General features: G+C 35.4%; 1 protein-coding gene across 1 annotated transcript in view; it reads right to left on the reverse strand.

Moving 5' to 3' along the window:
- The window catches only part of NF1 (neurofibromin 1), a 294,673-nt gene that overhangs the window by 209,054 nt on the left and 67,349 nt on the right, over nucleotides 1–18,270 (reverse strand). The window contains 4 exon segments of the mRNA XM_033184286.1: nucleotides 3,699–3,805; nucleotides 10,303–10,493; nucleotides 14,708–14,791; nucleotides 17,597–17,740. Coding sequence (XP_033040177.1) covers nucleotides 3,699–3,805; nucleotides 10,303–10,493; nucleotides 14,708–14,791; nucleotides 17,597–17,740 — 526 coding nt within the window.

Below are 18,270 nucleotides of genomic sequence, written 5' to 3' on the forward strand. Positions count from 1 at the left end.
GTCTGCCATGAACCTTTCCTTCCTTTTTCTGCTCTAATCAGCTTAGGCTATACTATTTGGTGATTATCTAAACTCATATATCTAAATTAACTACCAAATGCTATGTATTCCATTTATTTTTCCTATTTTTTAGATGGAGTTTCGGTCTTGTTGCCCAAGCTGGAGTTCAATGGCGTGATCTCAGCTCACTACAACCTCTGTTTCCCAGGTTGAAGCGATTCTCCTGTGCCTCCGCCACCCGAGTAGCTGGGACTACAGGCATGGGCCACCATGCCCAGCTAATTACTCTATTCTAGTCTAGTCTAGTCTATTCTCCTATTCTATTCTATTCTATTCTATTCTATTCTATTCCTATTTCAATTTTGAGACGGAGTCTCGCTCTGTTGCCCAAGCTGGAGTGCAGTGGCAGGATCTCGGCTCACTGCAAGCTCCGCCTCCCAGGTTCACGCCATTCTCCTGCCTCAGCCTCAGGAGTAGCTGGGACTACAGGCACCTGCCACAACGCCCGGCTAATTTTTTGTATTTTTAGTAGAGACAGTGTTTTGCCGTGTTAGCCAGGATGGTCTCAATCTCCTGACCTCATGATCTGCCCGCCTTGGCCTCCCAAAGTGCTGAGATTACAAGAGTGAGCCACCGCGCCCGGCCCATGTTTTGTATTTTTAGTAGAGACAGAGTTTCACCATGTTGGCCAGGCTGGTCTCAAACTCCTAACCTCAGGTGATCTGCCCACCTCAGCCTAACAAAGTGCTGGGATTACAGGCGTGAGCCACCGAGCCTGGCCTCCACTTCTTTGAATAGCTATCAAACTGGTCCCCGTCCCCATCCTACCCCATTCCATCATCTGGACCTCCACAACTCTCATTATTTCTCACTTATATTACTGCATAACCAAGTTCCAGAAGGTCAGGTAACCCTCTACCAAGCCACCCTGCAAATTTCAAGCAAAGTGGTATATCTAAAATAAAATACTGATTAAGGTATTCCCCACCTCAAAGCCTTTCTATCACTTCCCATGGCCACTAAAATAAAGCTTCATAACTCATAAGCACAACAGTGCAGCAGTCAAGTATTTTGGTTCTAGAGATGAACAGATGTGAACTCAATCTTTACTGATTGATTACTAGCTCTGTAACTTTGGAAATTTACTTAGGCCTCAGTTTCCTCATCTACACAGGAGATGATAATACTAGTATTGCTTCACAGGGTTATTGTAAGAATTGATGAGAAAAGGCATGCAAACTGCATAGTGCAAGGCCCAGCACAGACTGAAAATGTAACAAATGTTTTTCTCCCTCTCTTTCTCGATATATCTATTGAGATATAGACATTATCTATATATCCAGATCTATATAGTATACATAGATCGATCTGGATATATACATATAGATCGATATATCTATATACAGATAGGTATATCGAGAGAGAGAGAGACAGACAGAGAGACAGACATACAGACAGGATCTCACTCTGTTACCCAGGTTGGAATGCAGTGGCACGATCATGGCTTACTGCAACCTCAACCTCTTCATGGGCTCAAGTGATCCTCCCACCTCAGCCTCCCAAGTAGCTGGGACTACAGGTGCGTGTCACCACACCTGGCTAATATTTTTATTTTCTTGTAGAGATGGGGGTCTCTCTATGTTGCTCAGGTTCAAGCAATCCTCCTGCCTTGGCTCCCCCAAAGTGTGGGGATTACATGTGCGAGCCACCAGGCCTGGCCATATTTTTATTAAAATGATCTGACCTATTATTGTACCTTCACATCTTGCTCATCTCCCATCCCCTCAAACAAATATATACTTCTTCTCTCACTTCACACTCACCCTATTTGAGTTTATCATAGGTTTTTTTTTGCAAATAATTTGATAATGATATCATTTGTCTCATAAACCATGCCATGAGCTCCTTAGGGACAGATTCCCTATTTTATTAACTTTTGTAATCCCAGCACTTAGCATGGCTTCTTATACACAGTTTCTCAACAAAAGCTTGTTGAATTGTATTTAAAACACATTACTACCTTTACTACTCATTATTGAAAGGGTGCATTCCTTTTATCACTGTCACCAAGAGTCATCTTTTGCTGACCTATTTAATATTGGTTTTACACTTCATGTATTTATCAGCATATACTCTAAATTTATGTTCATGAGGGAGCTGCATTCAATGGGAAAGTTACTACAGTATAAAAGAAAGTCATTTATCTACATATTCAATTAGTTTCTCTTATTTGGACAGAAGAGCCATTTCAATTAATTATTATGGATTGAACATTTCTATTGTTTTAAACATCTATTCACAGGCAACCTGGGCTAGACTTGTTTCCAAAACATCACTGAAGAGTTATGAAAAATGATAAAATCCCACTAATACTTCTTAACTTTAACTTATAGAGATCTCTAAATTTTACCATTCAGTTCCTCAACTGCTCAATGCTTAATAATAGATATTAAAATGTTGCAAATCTTAACTATTAATTCAATGGTGGTTTATTATAATCTAAAATAATTGCTGTCCACATGTTCGTATCTTGGCATAACAGCTAAAATCATCCCTATATTTTCCTTTATTAAAGTTACTGAACACTGATTTAATTGCTGCTTGGTTTCACAATGGTAATGACCTAAAATCATAAATTATGAACAAGGGTAATATAAATAGAACACAGCTTTATATTATTCGTCTATACAGGTATTGCCTTTTTACATCTCTGGTGAGATAGTTATTGAGTTTAAAGCAAATATTAAGAAAAAACCAGGTATTTTGAAAATTATATTGCAGAACTGACGTTTTTGAAGCTAACATTCAATCTGTTTTAGGTCAGATATTAAAAATACTATTGTTTGACAATTCCTTAAGTTACAAATAAAAATATGTGTGAACTGTATAAGGTTTCATATCTAAATCAGCCAGGGTCTATCTAATAATGCCAAAAACTAAAAAACATTTTTTGTAAAATGAAATTTAGATATTCATACTCAGTTTATGAATACTCATTGATATCTGATTTACATGAACACATCACTGCTTACCACAGAATTTATCTCAATTCCTTCTGATAGTTTATTTCAATCCACAATCACGTAAAGTAATTCCAAAGCTTTAAAGTCACATATTAGGTGTTATAATACATCGAACTACTATTGACATGTTTAACAAGGAGACAAAACTAGGCAATGGAAGGTTAAGGGACTTTGTAATACTGTAAAGTCAGTAAGAGAGCTGAAAACAGAAATGTCAGAAATGAAATCTCTGGCTCACTTCATCCTCTCACCGTAACATCACAATCTCCTCGTTCCATTCTGCAATAAAACTTTGATATCCTACTATAGACAATCTTTGTAAAGCACTATAATAGCTAAACAGATAGCTTCTATAACCTATAGCCACCCTTGGGAGATCAAATTCCAGAAAAATGAAATAAGAGCACCCTTGCATTCTCTGTATTGAAAACAAAAATTGTAGTTAAGCAAAACTTTCCATTGCCAAGATTTAAAATGCTCATTTTCTCTACTGCATTATTTTCAAAGATTGAAAAATAATTAACCATATGTATTACTGGCTATTTCACAAGGAAATGTCATTATGAAATCCAGTTTGGTGTTCTAGTTCAGCACAATTAATATAATTAGTACATTCATGATATTGGTTTTTGACCTAGTGATTTTTTTTCAGATATATTATACATTTAAACTTACCCTTCAGGAGTCGTTTTAATTTTGCACAATCCACATTGATATACTGTAACAATTCTATATCATGAACATCAACATTGTCTTCTGAACAAACAGTTAATTCCTGTAACCTAAAAAGTAAAAACCAAAAATAACTTATCAAATTAAGTATTAGGGGCCAGGTGTGGTAGCTCACACCTGTAATCCCAGCACTTTGGGACGCCAAGGCAGGAGGATCACTTGAGGCCAGGAGTTCAAGATCAGCCTGGGCAACACAGCAAGTCATCATCTCTACAAAAAAAAATACAAAAATTAGCCGGGCATGATGGCACACACCTATAGGTCCAGCTACTCAGGAGGCTAAGGGAGGAGGATCTCTTGAGCTTAGAAGTTTGAAGCTGCAATGAGCTGTGATCACACCGCTGTACTCCAGCCTGAGTAACAGAGTGAGGCCCTGTCTCTTTAAAAAAAAAAAAACAAAAAAGTCTTAGGGTATCTCTAAATTCTGAATTCAACAGATTCTTCCCCCAAAGATGAGTTCATAAGAGTAAAGACACATATAAAAATAAGGCCATAAATATTTCTTATAAAAACCTAAAGGAACATAACTAACTTAAAGGATATGATAAAAGAAACCATGATAATCCAGTAAACATAGCATTGTAGCATCCTTATCCTTAAGACTGAGGTGTCTAAATGATATTTCCAACTTTCGGCCAGGGTTCTTTGGGAAAATTATTTAATTCCAGGATGGGGGCAAGAGATCTACAAGATGAGGGCAGGTCACCCTGGGCTTGAAAACAAGGAAACTATCAACAACTATCAGAGTCATGTCAAATATCACACATGTATGGACTTTAGGCATCTCAACTGTCAAAAATGGGATAATCTGAGGATCAAAAGAATTATGTCTACAATGGAAATACATACAATAAATTAAAATACACGAGCCTGTTATAATATTGAAAGAAAAAACTTCATGGGTAACCTTTCGCAACTGTTAGGGTACCAACTCGTTCTGATAAAGAAAAATGAAAGTCAAGTCTGTATCCTGCATTCCCTACATGGACTGTATTGCAAGATAACTAAACACACAATGAAGCAAAAATCTTTCATAGAAGTCACAATTTTAAAATAAAGAATGAATGACAGAATAGAAAACTTCATTTTCTAGCCCCCAGTGAAGTGGAATCCAGGCAGTTATCATCAGTGATTACCAAAAACATTAAGTAAAAATTTATGGGAAACTGTATACGCTGATAACATCGAAATCCAACCACTGATCATAACATTAAAAGTCAGTAATAGGACATGTTTCCTGATGTGATGCTTTAGGAACCACATGGCATCATCAGTAAAGTATTCTTGTCCTCCCAGCCAAATGAACCTGAATCCAGTGAAACCCAAATACAGAATGTAGAAAGTTTTATAAGGCAAATAACACAGTCCAACAAATAAATGGCATGAGAAAAAATGGAGAGCAAGGTGAAGAAATGAAGAAATGATACAGATTAACAGAGGCTCAGGAGAAATATCAACCAATTGCAAAGTATGCATCCTGTTTGTATCTTAATTTGAACAAAACAAATAAAAAAACCACTTCTGAGATAATGAAAAAAATTAAACATAAATTTGGCAATACATATTAAGGAATTATGATTCTTGATAGGTATGACAATACTATAGTTAAATGCTTAAAAATCTACTTATTAGAGATACATACTGAAATATTTACAGGTGAAATGATGTCTAGAGTTTGCTTTAAATTACTAAAAAGGGAGGAAGAGAAATCATAGCATGCTGGAAACAGTTAAAGCAGGGTAAGAGATGCATGGGGAACTGAAGTACTGTTCTCTCTGCTATGTGTATGTTTTAATTTTTCTACAATGAACAGTTTTAAAAATTCATATTTCAAATTATAAGTATAATTTTAATTAAAAGTAAAACTATAATAAGTAAACTGGATTTTACTAACTTCTACTTATATCAACTAGATTTCTGAAACATGAATGAAACTTTATATTCACAGGGTACATTTACTTTGTATTTGAAAACTGAGTAAGCCTTTTTTCATTGCACTTTTCAGCTTGTACATGTGTTTATGTAATTATTTGATTAATATCCCTCCTTCACAGTAGAATGTAAGCTTATAAGGACAGGAATATCTGTTTAAACCAAAGCTTCTCTTATGCTGAATATGAAGTTATCACAAATGTAGAAAAATTTAACACTTAACAAATATGTAGATACTTTTAAACTGATAAAAGAAATTCACTTAGCCTAAATGTTAATAAAAGCAATTAAACTTTTCTTCCATTTTACATCAAAAACCACAGTGCTCAGATTTTCAAAAGTTGGTATTGCTAACCTATTAAATTATGCTACCTAATGAGGCATACTCATTATTCATATTAATAGACATCAAAAACATAAGCAGCACAATTAAATTTTTAACTTTTATAAATGCAGCAATACAGATATGGTGAAAAGGCACAAATACTATGTGGTCTTATAATTTATAAGAATTAACTTGAATTTTAATCATTTAGTGCAATTTGCAACTGAGTTATTAATCATTACACTAAACCTTCAGTTGGTAAGAATGTAATCAATCCTATTCTTTCTTCTCAAATTTTCCTTTCACTCACTTTAGCTTTAATTAGCCTACAGCTAACAGTAAAACTATTCTAAGCACTTACATGAACACTCTTCTTATCATCAGGGTAAGAAAAGCTCAGCATTTCAAGCTGGGAATGAGGTTGTCCTCAATGCTAAAAATTCCACAGCTGCTGCAAGGAGCATAGAAATACGGAGTACAGCTCCTTAGAAAACACAACATCATAGATTAGCAACACCAACTTTTCAAAAGCTGACTCTTGTGTTTGTTTGTGAAAAATGGAAGAAAAATTTTGTCCCTTTATAAAAGGTAGTCTGGTACTCTTATCAGGAGCAGGTATTTTGTGAAGGTTAAACATCATTTCTGAAGCAGATAAATCAGATAAAGGGTAGTCTAAGCAAAAGAAATGAAGAGTAGAAAACCCGTCACTAAACCATCTGGAAAGACTAGGCATACTGAAAGATACTTTAAATGTATAGGTCCAGAAAAGAAGAAAACTGAAAACCAGAGAGTTAAGTGCATGAGTACATGGTCCGGCCCTGCAACAAAGGAAAGATGAGTGAGGTTTTTGATTCTCCTTAACCTAGCTTGGGGCTTAACATTCACTTGGAGACTGGATATAAAGCCTTGTAACCTAATAATTCAGGATTCTAACTGGGGCCCTGCATAAAATATGAACTAGAAAGAACAATGCACTTCCCCTGCCGCCACCACCCCTCACAAAAAAAAAAGAAAAAAGAAAAAAGAAAAAAAATCTACCAGCACAAAGAAGCTTACCTGCTCTGTCTAAACTTTGGATAAAGTGAAAAAAGTCATCTAGAGCTGTTTACCTTCTAAGAGTTTAGGGTTCAAATTTATACTGCCCATACAGGTTGGGACTGAGAAATTAAAAAAAAAATAGTTCCAGAACTGGGCACCTGGCAAATGCAAATGCAAAACCATCACTAGAACACTCCCTCAGCCCAAGCCTACAAAAGATTCTCAAAGAAAATATAGGCCCCACTAAAGATAACTTTCCAATCAAGGATTCCAAAACTGAGATGAAACAATTCACTATGAGTGAATCAGCACAAACAAATCAATATTAAACAATACTAAAGAGAATGTAAAACATGTTTTAAATGATCAGAGACATATAAAAAAACTGAGAACTATTTTTATAAAAGGAGTAAGAAACCATAATGAACAGATTTACATAGAACCAAATAGTAAACTGTAAAGAACCCAATGACGTTTAAAGTCATTGGGTTTTCTGCTTCTGGTGGTATATCAAATTAGATATTCTGAAGCACCATCTCACTACAAAACAACTAGATCAACTGCAGTTGTGGAGTAATTCTGTGGAGAAAGCAGCTACTCCTCTACATAAAATAGTACTATGAGCCACAGAAAATGGTATAGTCCAGGAGAAAAATAAAGCTATCTTAAGATTTATAGCTAGCCAGGCCTGGTAGCTCATACCCTGTAACCCCAACACTTTGGGAGGCTAAGGCAGGAGGATCCTTTGAGCCCAGGGGTTCAAGACAAGCCTCGACAACATGGCAAGACCCTGTCTCTACAAAAAAATTAAAGAAACTAGCCAGGCATGGTGGCATGTGCCTGTAGTCCTGGCTACTCGAGAGGCTGAGGTGGGAGGATCTCTTGAGCCCAGGAGGTCGAGGCTGCAGTGAGCCATGTTCACATCTCTGCACTCCAGACTAGGTGACAGAGACTACGTCTCAAAAAAAAATAAAAAAATAAATCTATAGCCTATCTTCCCCTAAAGAAAAATAAAGGTCAGAAATATAAAAACCAAATCTTAAAGGAGAAACATTGATGGGGAGAATGCACAAACAGGAAACATCTTCATGATATTGATTCATCTCTTGTATATAAAACATAAAATCAATCTTTAGAAAGAACTGCCATTCAAGCCACATGCATATTTTAAGTCACCTAATACTATGACAGCGTAAGATGTTCCCACTTAAAGTAAACCATCATAATGGTCTTTTAGATGAGTGATCCTTTAACAAGATCAGCTCCTATTTCTGACACAAGCTAAATGAAACTGCAAATGCAGTTGTCTGAAACAATGTTATTTCGTAGATGCCATTTCTGAGGGTCTGTCCTCTAAACGCTAATAAAATTTTAGATACTTGGTTTCTATTCTGGCAACAGTGAACTAGATTCAGGAAATAAACAAAAGTTGCTTATTTTTTACATGTACTAATGCTGCAAAATCCCATAAAGTAAAACCTTTGGTGACTAGAAACTTTCTAGAATTTTCCAAGGTGGCACATTTGTTGTGTTCTATAAAGCAGCTCATGCATTGATAGACTAAAAGACACTTGGGTTTTTTTGTATCACTTTCAACCTTCAATGTAACAGGTGTTTCAAATAGTAAGGCTGGCCTAGCAGTCACCTAAATGAAAACAGTTTGCATTTTTTATTAAATACAATTTTCCACCCTCCTATTCTGTAGGTATCTATTACCTTGCTGACTCAACCACTGTATTATTACTCAGAATATAAAATGTTACTGCTCAAAAGATTTCATGAAAATATTTTTCTATCATATATATATCACCCAAGATTATCAATAATATACCACTAAATAAAACTTTAATTTTCTTTGGATCAAGAATTGCGTTGAGGTTGAAAAATATTGCTGACTAGGATCTTAATTACAGAAATGTCATTGTTGATTAAAAAGACTGCAGGACTTTGAAGTTAATCAATTCCCCCCCAAAAAATAACACAAATTATCAAATGGTGATGTATGTTGTCATTCACACCTGCTGGAAAACAACAAAGGAATCAGTAAATCTGACTAATAAATTCCACTGTTCATACAACACTGACAAGCCAAAGATGCAGGCATCAACAGAGAGGACTGTTTTTCTCTATTCGGTATTAGTTTTCGATCCATGAATCAATAAATAATTTGCGCTATAGTGTCTAATTAAGTTAACAACCCATTTGACTTTACTTGCCTGAGAAAGGCAAATCATTTGCATAACAACAATGTGCAGAGTTACTTGCTACTGTCACTTATAATTCTATCCCATAGGGCACTACCTATACTAATTTCTCCACCTGTATGTAGCATATCACAACTAATGCTCAGGATAATTTTGAGTCATGAATAAAAGCTTAAATCATATTTCTGATACATCTTTAAAAATAGAAGTATATTTTATAAGAAGGATTTCATCAAAATGTGGCTAAAATAAATAGGGAAGCAATCTGGTATAGTGAAACTAATATGAATTCTGAAGCCAGTCTGACTTAGAAATTTTGGGTCCTCCATTATTTGGCACATCATCTTAACTTTTTTATTAGTTTGCTCACCTGTAAAATGGGGGAAGTATCATCAGGGTTACTGTGAGGATGAGACAGCAAAGGAAATGCTGTAAATACTCAATAAATGGCAGTATTTTACATACACTTAAAACCCAGTCCACTTTCTGGAGAATTCTACTTTGCAATTATTCACTTCCTTGTGTTTCCACATCACTTAGGTTTTTTTTTTGTTTTTTGGTAACCTAAGATCTTGTGATAAAGGGTAGAGCTGTGAAAGTATTCGAATTCTGACTACTCTCATCAATTATTCCATCTGATTGGGTAGTTTCATTTAAAGGAATAACATGTTTAAAAAGCCAAACCAAAAGTTCATACCTAGTATTGTTTTTTAAAGCCTGCTCATGGCAGATATTTTAATGTAAAATTTAGACTTTCACATTCATAACAGTGCTCTTATTTAATTGCACATATCAATATCACAATATTACACAATTAAAATGTCAAAGATATTAATGCATACAATTTCTATGAAAGCCCAGACAAACTCATTTCTCCGGAGGCTGAGGTAGGAGGATCACCTAAGCCTGGGAGGTTGAAGCTGCTGTGAGGGGCAACAGAACTTGTCTCAAAAACAAAAATCCTCATTTCTGTTAACTTTTTATGTAGCCAAAATCAAGACTTCTAATATTCATATTACTTTAGTCCCATGTGGATTTACACACTAACCTGGTAGAAATGCGACTAAAGACTGCATTGAAGTTGTTGCAGCTGAGAGAAAATAAAACTCCAGAGGCAGAATTCCGAAGTTCAGCTGCATGCTGGTTTCCTTCACGACAGGTGTGAAGAAAATGGCAGATTTCTGGCAGCAACTGTTTGACCAGCATCGTTTCATCTAATCTCATTGTGTCCTTTGGTTGCTAAAATAGAAATAATCACATTATTCTAAAACTTTAATTTGATCTGTAAACACTTCTATTATGAAAATTTTCAAACACACAGAACAAAAATAATGAACACCTATATACACACTTCCTAGATTTAACAACTGTTAACATTTCGTCATATTTGCTACATCTGTCTAAAGATAGTTTAATAAAGAGGATGGTTCCATCTCTGACCCCATAATCACAATTAAAGTTCAATCCCCCTGCCATCCTTACAAGTTCTCCCATTCCTGCTTGCTCCCTTGTTCATCAAATGAGCCCTTCCCTGAGAATCCCCATTTTGTTGTGAGTTCTACAATTACAGAATCAACTTAACTCATACTAATTGATGAGTGCACTGTGTCATCTGTCTTAACATTTAAGTAAATTCCTGGGTGAGCCATCACACTTGCTTTTGTGCAGACTGACCAAAACAGACACTATTTACTCAAAGTAATTTTATTTTGGTTGAATCTTTTCAAAGTAAGTTATAAATGTAATACTTCATCCCATATGACCTGGCATCTCTTAAAAGTAAGAATTTTCTCTAATGTAACTTCAGTACAATTAACACACCAAGGAAAAATAAACAATTCCCTTGTGTCATCTAATACCAAGTCTGAATTCAAATTTCACCACTGCCCCCCAAAATGTCTTTCATAGCCATTTTTATTCAATAAGGATCCAAAAAAGTTCACCGATTGCAACAGGATGTTTCCTTAGTTTCATTATTCTGTGCAAGGGCATAATCTCAGCTCACTACAACCTCCACCTCCAGGGTTAAAGTGATTCTCCTGCCTCAACCTCCCGAATAGCTGGGATTACAGGCGCCCACCACCATGCCCAGCTAATTTTTGTATTTTTAGTAGAGCCGGGGTTTTGTCATGTTGGCCAGGCTGGTCTCAAACTCCTGACCTCAAGTGATCCACCCTCCTTGGCCTCCCAAAGTGCTGGGATTACAGGCATGAGCACGACCCCCAGCCCATATTCACCACTCTCATTTCCCATGACTTTAAGTGGGCCAGCTGCCTTACAGAATGTTCTATATCCTTGATTTAATTATTTTCCAGTGACATAGGTTGATTTACTCTTCTAGTTACTGTATTGTGTATTTTCTTACTTATTTATTTTTTTTTTGAGGCGGAGTCTCGCTCTATGGCCCAGGCTGGAGTGCAGTGACACGATCTTGGCTTACTCCAACCTCTGCCTCCTGGTTTCAAGTGATTCTCCTGCCTCAACCTCCTGAGTAGCTGGGACTACAGACATGTGCCACCAAGTCTGGCTAATTTTTGTATTTCTAGCAGATATGGAGTTTCGCCATGTTGGCCAGGTTGGTCTTGGATTCCTGACCTCAAGCAATCCGCCTCTCTCGACCTCCCAAAGTGCTAGGATTCCAGGTGTAAGCCATGGCGCCCAGCCTGTATATTTTCTGTAAGCTAAAATTTAAACCTAATGGTCTGATTAGATTGAGGTTAAATAGTTTAGGGGATTCACTACAGGTTATATTACATCGCACCATGAGCACATAAAGCGAGGTTGTCCCGCTAACAACACCAAGTTTGATAACTTTGGTGTTAACACTGAAATCTCTACTTTGTAAAGTAAATATATACTTTACAATTAACTATCAATGGATAAGTTATCCTGCAGGTATGCTGTTCCACATTACTATTTCACCTAACAGTCTTGATATCTGTATGTGGATAAGAATTTTAATAACATTGAGCAAGATGGCAAAGAACAAAAATCTGTACAATTGTGTGCTACGCTCAATTCTGTAACTGCAATCAAAGCACTCTCAGATGCAAATACATTGAAACATAGGGACAATATGTAAACAGACTTTATAAAAACCTGTGAATTCACATTACAATGCCTATTTCTTATTTATAGGCTAACCAAATAACACAGATGTTAACTCTAACATAAAAATCTGAGAAGTATTAAATCTTTTAAATAAGTCATATTCATAGGAACAAAAATACTTAAGATTCCTCAAATTCTACAAAATTTCACTCATAACATATTGGTAAGTATTTTTCTTTCACTTAACTATTCCAACTATGTATATGACAAACATGTACTTATGAGCTCAGTTCTTCTTAAACTGCCTCAATTTACACTTTGATTCAAAACTAAGAATCAAGAAACATCTGTAAAATCATTGAAAGAAATAAAGAAAACAATTGTTCAATAATATAAATAGCATCATTTTTTAAATCGTAAATGTAATGAAAAAGCGTACACATTTTTCAACAGTAGAGCAGGGCAAGGTAATATACATTTTATGCATTATATAAGTTATACCAGGTCCACTTATTAGCATTTCATTAGGCTATCTTCAAAGAGTATTAAATCAAACAGAGGCCAATAATATCAGTATCATTCTCCAAAATACATTTATCATTACCTCTCAATTACAAATGTTAATGGAGAAAAGCTATGAAACTGAACAAGGCAATGAACCACCCCACACCTCACCATTCAATCATGGGTGTGGCTGATATACTCGTAATTTGCAGTCAAAGTAATAAGACCACTGGAAAAAACTGATTCAAGAAGTTTAAAATTTGCCCACCTTCCCAATTCCATCATTCTATGTAACAGCTCTTTAGCTCTTTCACTCCATTTTACACGAACAATAGCACATCATAAGTTAACAGAAAATACCATGCTAAAACAACTAGCTCACCTTCGATTTTAAGTAGAAAACTTACAAACACTGTCTCCACAATTTTGGAATATGGTCAAGGGTCAACAAGAATATTTAAAATATTATGCTTAGGGCAGGCACAGTGGTTCATATCTGTAATCCCAGGACTTCGGGAGGCCAAAGTGGGCAGATCACTTGAGGATAGGAGACAAACTAGCCTGACCAACATAGTGGAAACCCCACGGCTACCGAAGATACAAAAAAATCAGCTGGGCATGGTGGTGCATGCCTGTAATTCCAGCTACTTGGGACGCTGAGGCATGAGAATAGCTTGAACCCAGGAAGTGGTGGTTGCAGTGAGCCAAGAGAGTGCCACTGCACTTCAGCCTGTGCCACAGAGTGAGACTCTGTCTCAAAATATATATATATACACACACACTATATATATATTTATACATATACTGGAAATGTCTATATATATACTATATATATACATTATATATACTTACATATACACAATATATAGTATATATAAATATATATAATGTGTGTGTATACATATATATTTTGCTTAGATTTTTTGGCTTACAGCCTTCCCTAGGGATACACAATTGTGTCAATATAATTTTTTTTTTTTCAATTCCCTATCCCAGTGCTTCCACCAATGCTTCTCAACCACACTATCAGTCCTCATAATATTAAGGTCTCTTTCAACTAGTTTTACTATAGCGAACTGCAACATATGTGGAACAGGGAAGCAATTCTGAATAAAAACAAAATTCTGAATTCTGAGCCAAAGGAAGAGAGAACATAAGAAATGAGTTAATTTCAATACACATGGACTAGGCAGATCATTAAAATGGAGGTATTCAATTTATATATTTATATAAACTCTTACCATGTTCCAGGAAGAATTAAGGATACTGACATATAGAAATACTTTCTTTACACAATAGAAATAGTCTTGAAAAAGTTCAAATTAATTAATGGTTGAAATACACTGTGGTAACAACTTTATAGGAAACCAGAGAAATAATTGTTTGGTACTCTCCTCCTCCACATACCTATCACATGTGTGTGTGTCTACATAAAACAAGTGTTCTCAAGGTAGTATCTATCCTTAATAGGTTTAATTTTTAAGTTCTTATTTACATAAATTTGAAAAGTAGAATATCAAAATCATATTCATATAGGAGGAAATACAAGATTACTCTTGGTCTTCTGAATCACATTCTCCAACAACTCTCCGAGAGATCCGTCAAATTAAATAGTGATCTCTTCATAAAATATTTTCTAAAAACCTGAGAGACAGATACGTGGCTGAAACATAACATTTTATAAGTAAACTTAACATCTGTTTAATTTACAAAAGATGAGAGAATTTTCTCATGAAAAATTGTCACCAGGTCAGCTATTATTAACAAAACTCGTATTTATATGTCTTAGACAAAAGTCCGTATGACTGTCCTCTTGGTCCACATCTGTACTTTGGTACATAAGATCATTCTCAGGATTGAATTCACAAAGCCTGCCTACTTAAGATCAATTTACTTACCCCAGCAAGACATTTTTCCAGTGTATCCAAAATAATCAACTGAGAGAGATATAAATTTTTTTCAGCAGCTTCTCCAAATATTCTCTAACAGAAAAGATATTCAGAACATAAACGTTAGTTTCACTCTCTGCTACCAATCAACACACATCTGAAAAGTGAAAGACTAAAAGATCAACAATAATCTTCTATTTTATCTCCCAGATTATACTATACTTAAATTTATTATTTCTGATTTTATCCTAATCCTCATAAAAACTAAATTCTCAGGCAAACAGATATGGCATTTATTAAGAGTCCGCCATTAACCTTGTAACAGTAAAAGATGCTGTTTTGGTTCATGTTTTAAAAATATGTAGGATTTAGACACACATATAGATCTGTACCAGAATCTTGAATTAGGGATTTAACTACACTTTTATGCCAAGAAATAATCAAAGTCTTAATTTTTATAGCAAAAAAACGCTACAGCACCATAGTGAATTTTAAGTACTCACTATCCTCAAAATGAATACTACGTATGTATTAACAAGAGACTATGGTTTTGAAAACTTATTTAATAAGCACTAAATGAAAGCCAATATAACAATGCTGTTTTGTTTTGAAAAGAGGGTCCCAAATATTAAAATATTTCAGTCTAACTGGGAACACAGCCATATATTCATATGTACAAATACTAAACTGTGCCCCACACACTGCAACAGAGGAGCTAAAAAAATATTAACTATCTTTCGGTAAATCTCTTTATATATTTATAAATGGTCCTACTTTTGGGGGGAAAATACTAATTTTTTCCATAAAGAATGTAAATGATTTTCTGCACCTCCAGTTTATTAGTTTTGTACGTTTAGGGTATTGTGTAAGCAATTTTCTTAAAAGGAAACACACCAAGGATGATGTGAACAAAAAGTTAAACATCACATGCTCTCACTCATATGTGGAAGCTAAAAAGAGTAAAAAGTAGAAGACAGGACACTAGAAGGAGGAAGGGTAGAGTAGGGAGAATCGGGGTGGGTAGAGATTTGTTAAAGGATACAGAAATACAGCTTTATAAAAGAATTAAGACTTAGTGTTCTATACTACTGTAGAGTGACTACGTTAACATTATCTAGTTAACTTTTTTTTTTTTTGAGATGGAGTCTCATTGTCACCCAGGGTGGAGTGCAGTGGCACATCTTGGCTCACTGCAAGCTCCGCCTCACAGGTTCACACCATTCTCCAGCCTCAGCCTCCCAAGTAGCTGGGACTATGGGCACATACCGCCACACCCCGCTAAGTTTGTGTATTTTTTTTTTTTTTTTTTTGTAGAGACAGGGTTTCACTGCCCGTCTCAGCCTCCCAAAGTGCTGGGATTACAGGTGTGAGCCACTGCGCCGGCCTATAGTTAACATGACATAGTTTCAAATAACAGGAGAATATTCAATATTCCCAACACAAAGAAATGATAAATGTTGAGATGATGGATATGTTAATTACCTTAGTGGGATCACTATGTATCATATGTATTGAAACATCAATGTACCCATAAACATGTACAATTATTGTGTATCAATTAAAAAATAGAACAAGAGAAAAAGTATTTAAAATATGGGAATAAGGCAAAAAGGTCATGTCTTTCCGATGTCATACTAGAACATTATCTAATAAACCTAAGGAGCATCTCAAAAAAAAGGGAGGGGGAATGATCTTCACAACCTATAACCAGTTGTTTCACAACTCAATACAAACAAATACAAATCGGGATTATAAATGCAGGCTGGGCGTAGTGGCTCACACCTGTAATCCAAGCACTTTGGGAGGCTGAGGCAGGCGGATCACCTAAGGTCAGGAGTTTGAGACCAGCCTGGCCAAAATGGTGAAATCTTGTCTCTACTAAAATACAAAAAAATTAGCCGAGCATGGTGGCACATGCCTGTAATCCCAGCTACTGGGGAGCCTGAGGCAGCAGAATCACTTGAACTAGGGAGGGGGAGGTTACGGTGAGCCGAGATTGCGCCACTGCACTCCAGCCTGGGTGACAGAATGAGACCCTGTCATTCATTCATTCATTCATTCATAAATAAATAAATGCTAAAGACTGGCAGACAGTTCAGAGTTACTCAAGAAAAATCCAGATCAGTTGCCATGAACTGAGTATGTTAGTTTCGAACAGCTTAGAATGGAGACATTACATAGGAATTTAGAGAGAGGAAGGGATCACTTGAGAGACAAAAGACGTATGTTCAAAGGTACAGTGGGAGAACAGCTGGAGTACTCTGAAGTCTAGGAAACGTCAATAGATTTTAGAAAACGGGAAGAAGAAAGAAATGAGCTTTTAACAGCAGAATTATTTGATGAAACTGGTATTTGAGAAAAACTGTTTCAACAACAGGCTAACTACTACAGAATCTGTTACAGGTTACAGAAGGTAGAAAAAACACATTAATATTTTCATTAAAAAAATCAATCCACATTTTAGGACTATGAGATCATATTCTATCATCTACTTAGGGCTGAGACAATCATGTAACTTGAAATAAGATGCTGAAGAAAAATATGTGTAATAGATTACTATAGTCAGTTCGTGTATGACACAAAAGCTGTATGAAGTCCTAATTCAAGAAAAATACTGGAAAACGAAATATGGTCACAAAGAATAGGAGACGTTTCTAAGGGAAATAATAAATTAAAATGAAAGTTACTTGTGCTCACTGAATCTAAAACCCAGCTAATTAAAAATTTGAAAAAAAAAATAAAAAAGGTTCTCTGTGCTTGTAAACAAAATAAGATTAATGGTTATATCCAAAGTCCACAGAAAATCCCTTTCCATACTTCAAAATATGGTGTTCTAAACTTTTTAATAAAAAACAAAAGAAAGCAAATTCCCTGAAACACAGTAACCCAAATACTCACCATATTGTTAACATTCTTTAAGATAGTAGTGAGGCCGCTTATAACCAAAGAAAACTTGTATTTGGAAATATTGATTAGACATTCCTTGTTGTGCTCAGTACTGACTTTGGTATGTGTGTTCTGCTGTCCTGTTTTTATTGGAAGCTGAAAAAAAAAGAAAAAAAACCATGTCAAGAGTTTATCCTTAAAAATGACTCTAAATAACTTACTTCCCATTGAAAATCATGATGTTTTAGGAAAACTATCAATCACAGATACCTATATTTGCAACTCAAACTCCAATTTTCAATAAAACTCCAATATCTGATACAGAGATAACTATATTTGAATCTCAAACTCCAATATATGATAGCATTTATTATAGCAAATCTTAAATTCTTTGGAAACTTTCACTTTTGCAGCTTTCTTTCTGGAAGTCTTAAATCTCTAGCTACAAAATTAAATTCTTTACCCAGAACTATATAAGAAGAAATGATGACTCACAGAAATAGAGCTATTTCCTTGTGGCTAAAAATTATTTCAGAGAATGTCTGCAATAAAATGCATACAACCGTTTCCCTTATCCATTGAACTCAGACATTACAAGAAAAACAGACCAAGAACATCTATGTCCTAGACCTCTAGTCAATAATGGCAAACAACTGCTGATTGTTCAGAAACAAGAACAAACTATA

The sequence above is a fragment of the Trachypithecus francoisi genome, unplaced genomic scaffold (assembly GCF_009764315.1).
Source record: "Trachypithecus francoisi isolate TF-2019V2 unplaced genomic scaffold, Tfra_2.0 Lachesis_group20, whole genome shotgun sequence".
Classification (NCBI taxonomy): Eukaryota; Metazoa; Chordata; class Mammalia; order Primates; family Cercopithecidae; genus Trachypithecus; species Trachypithecus francoisi.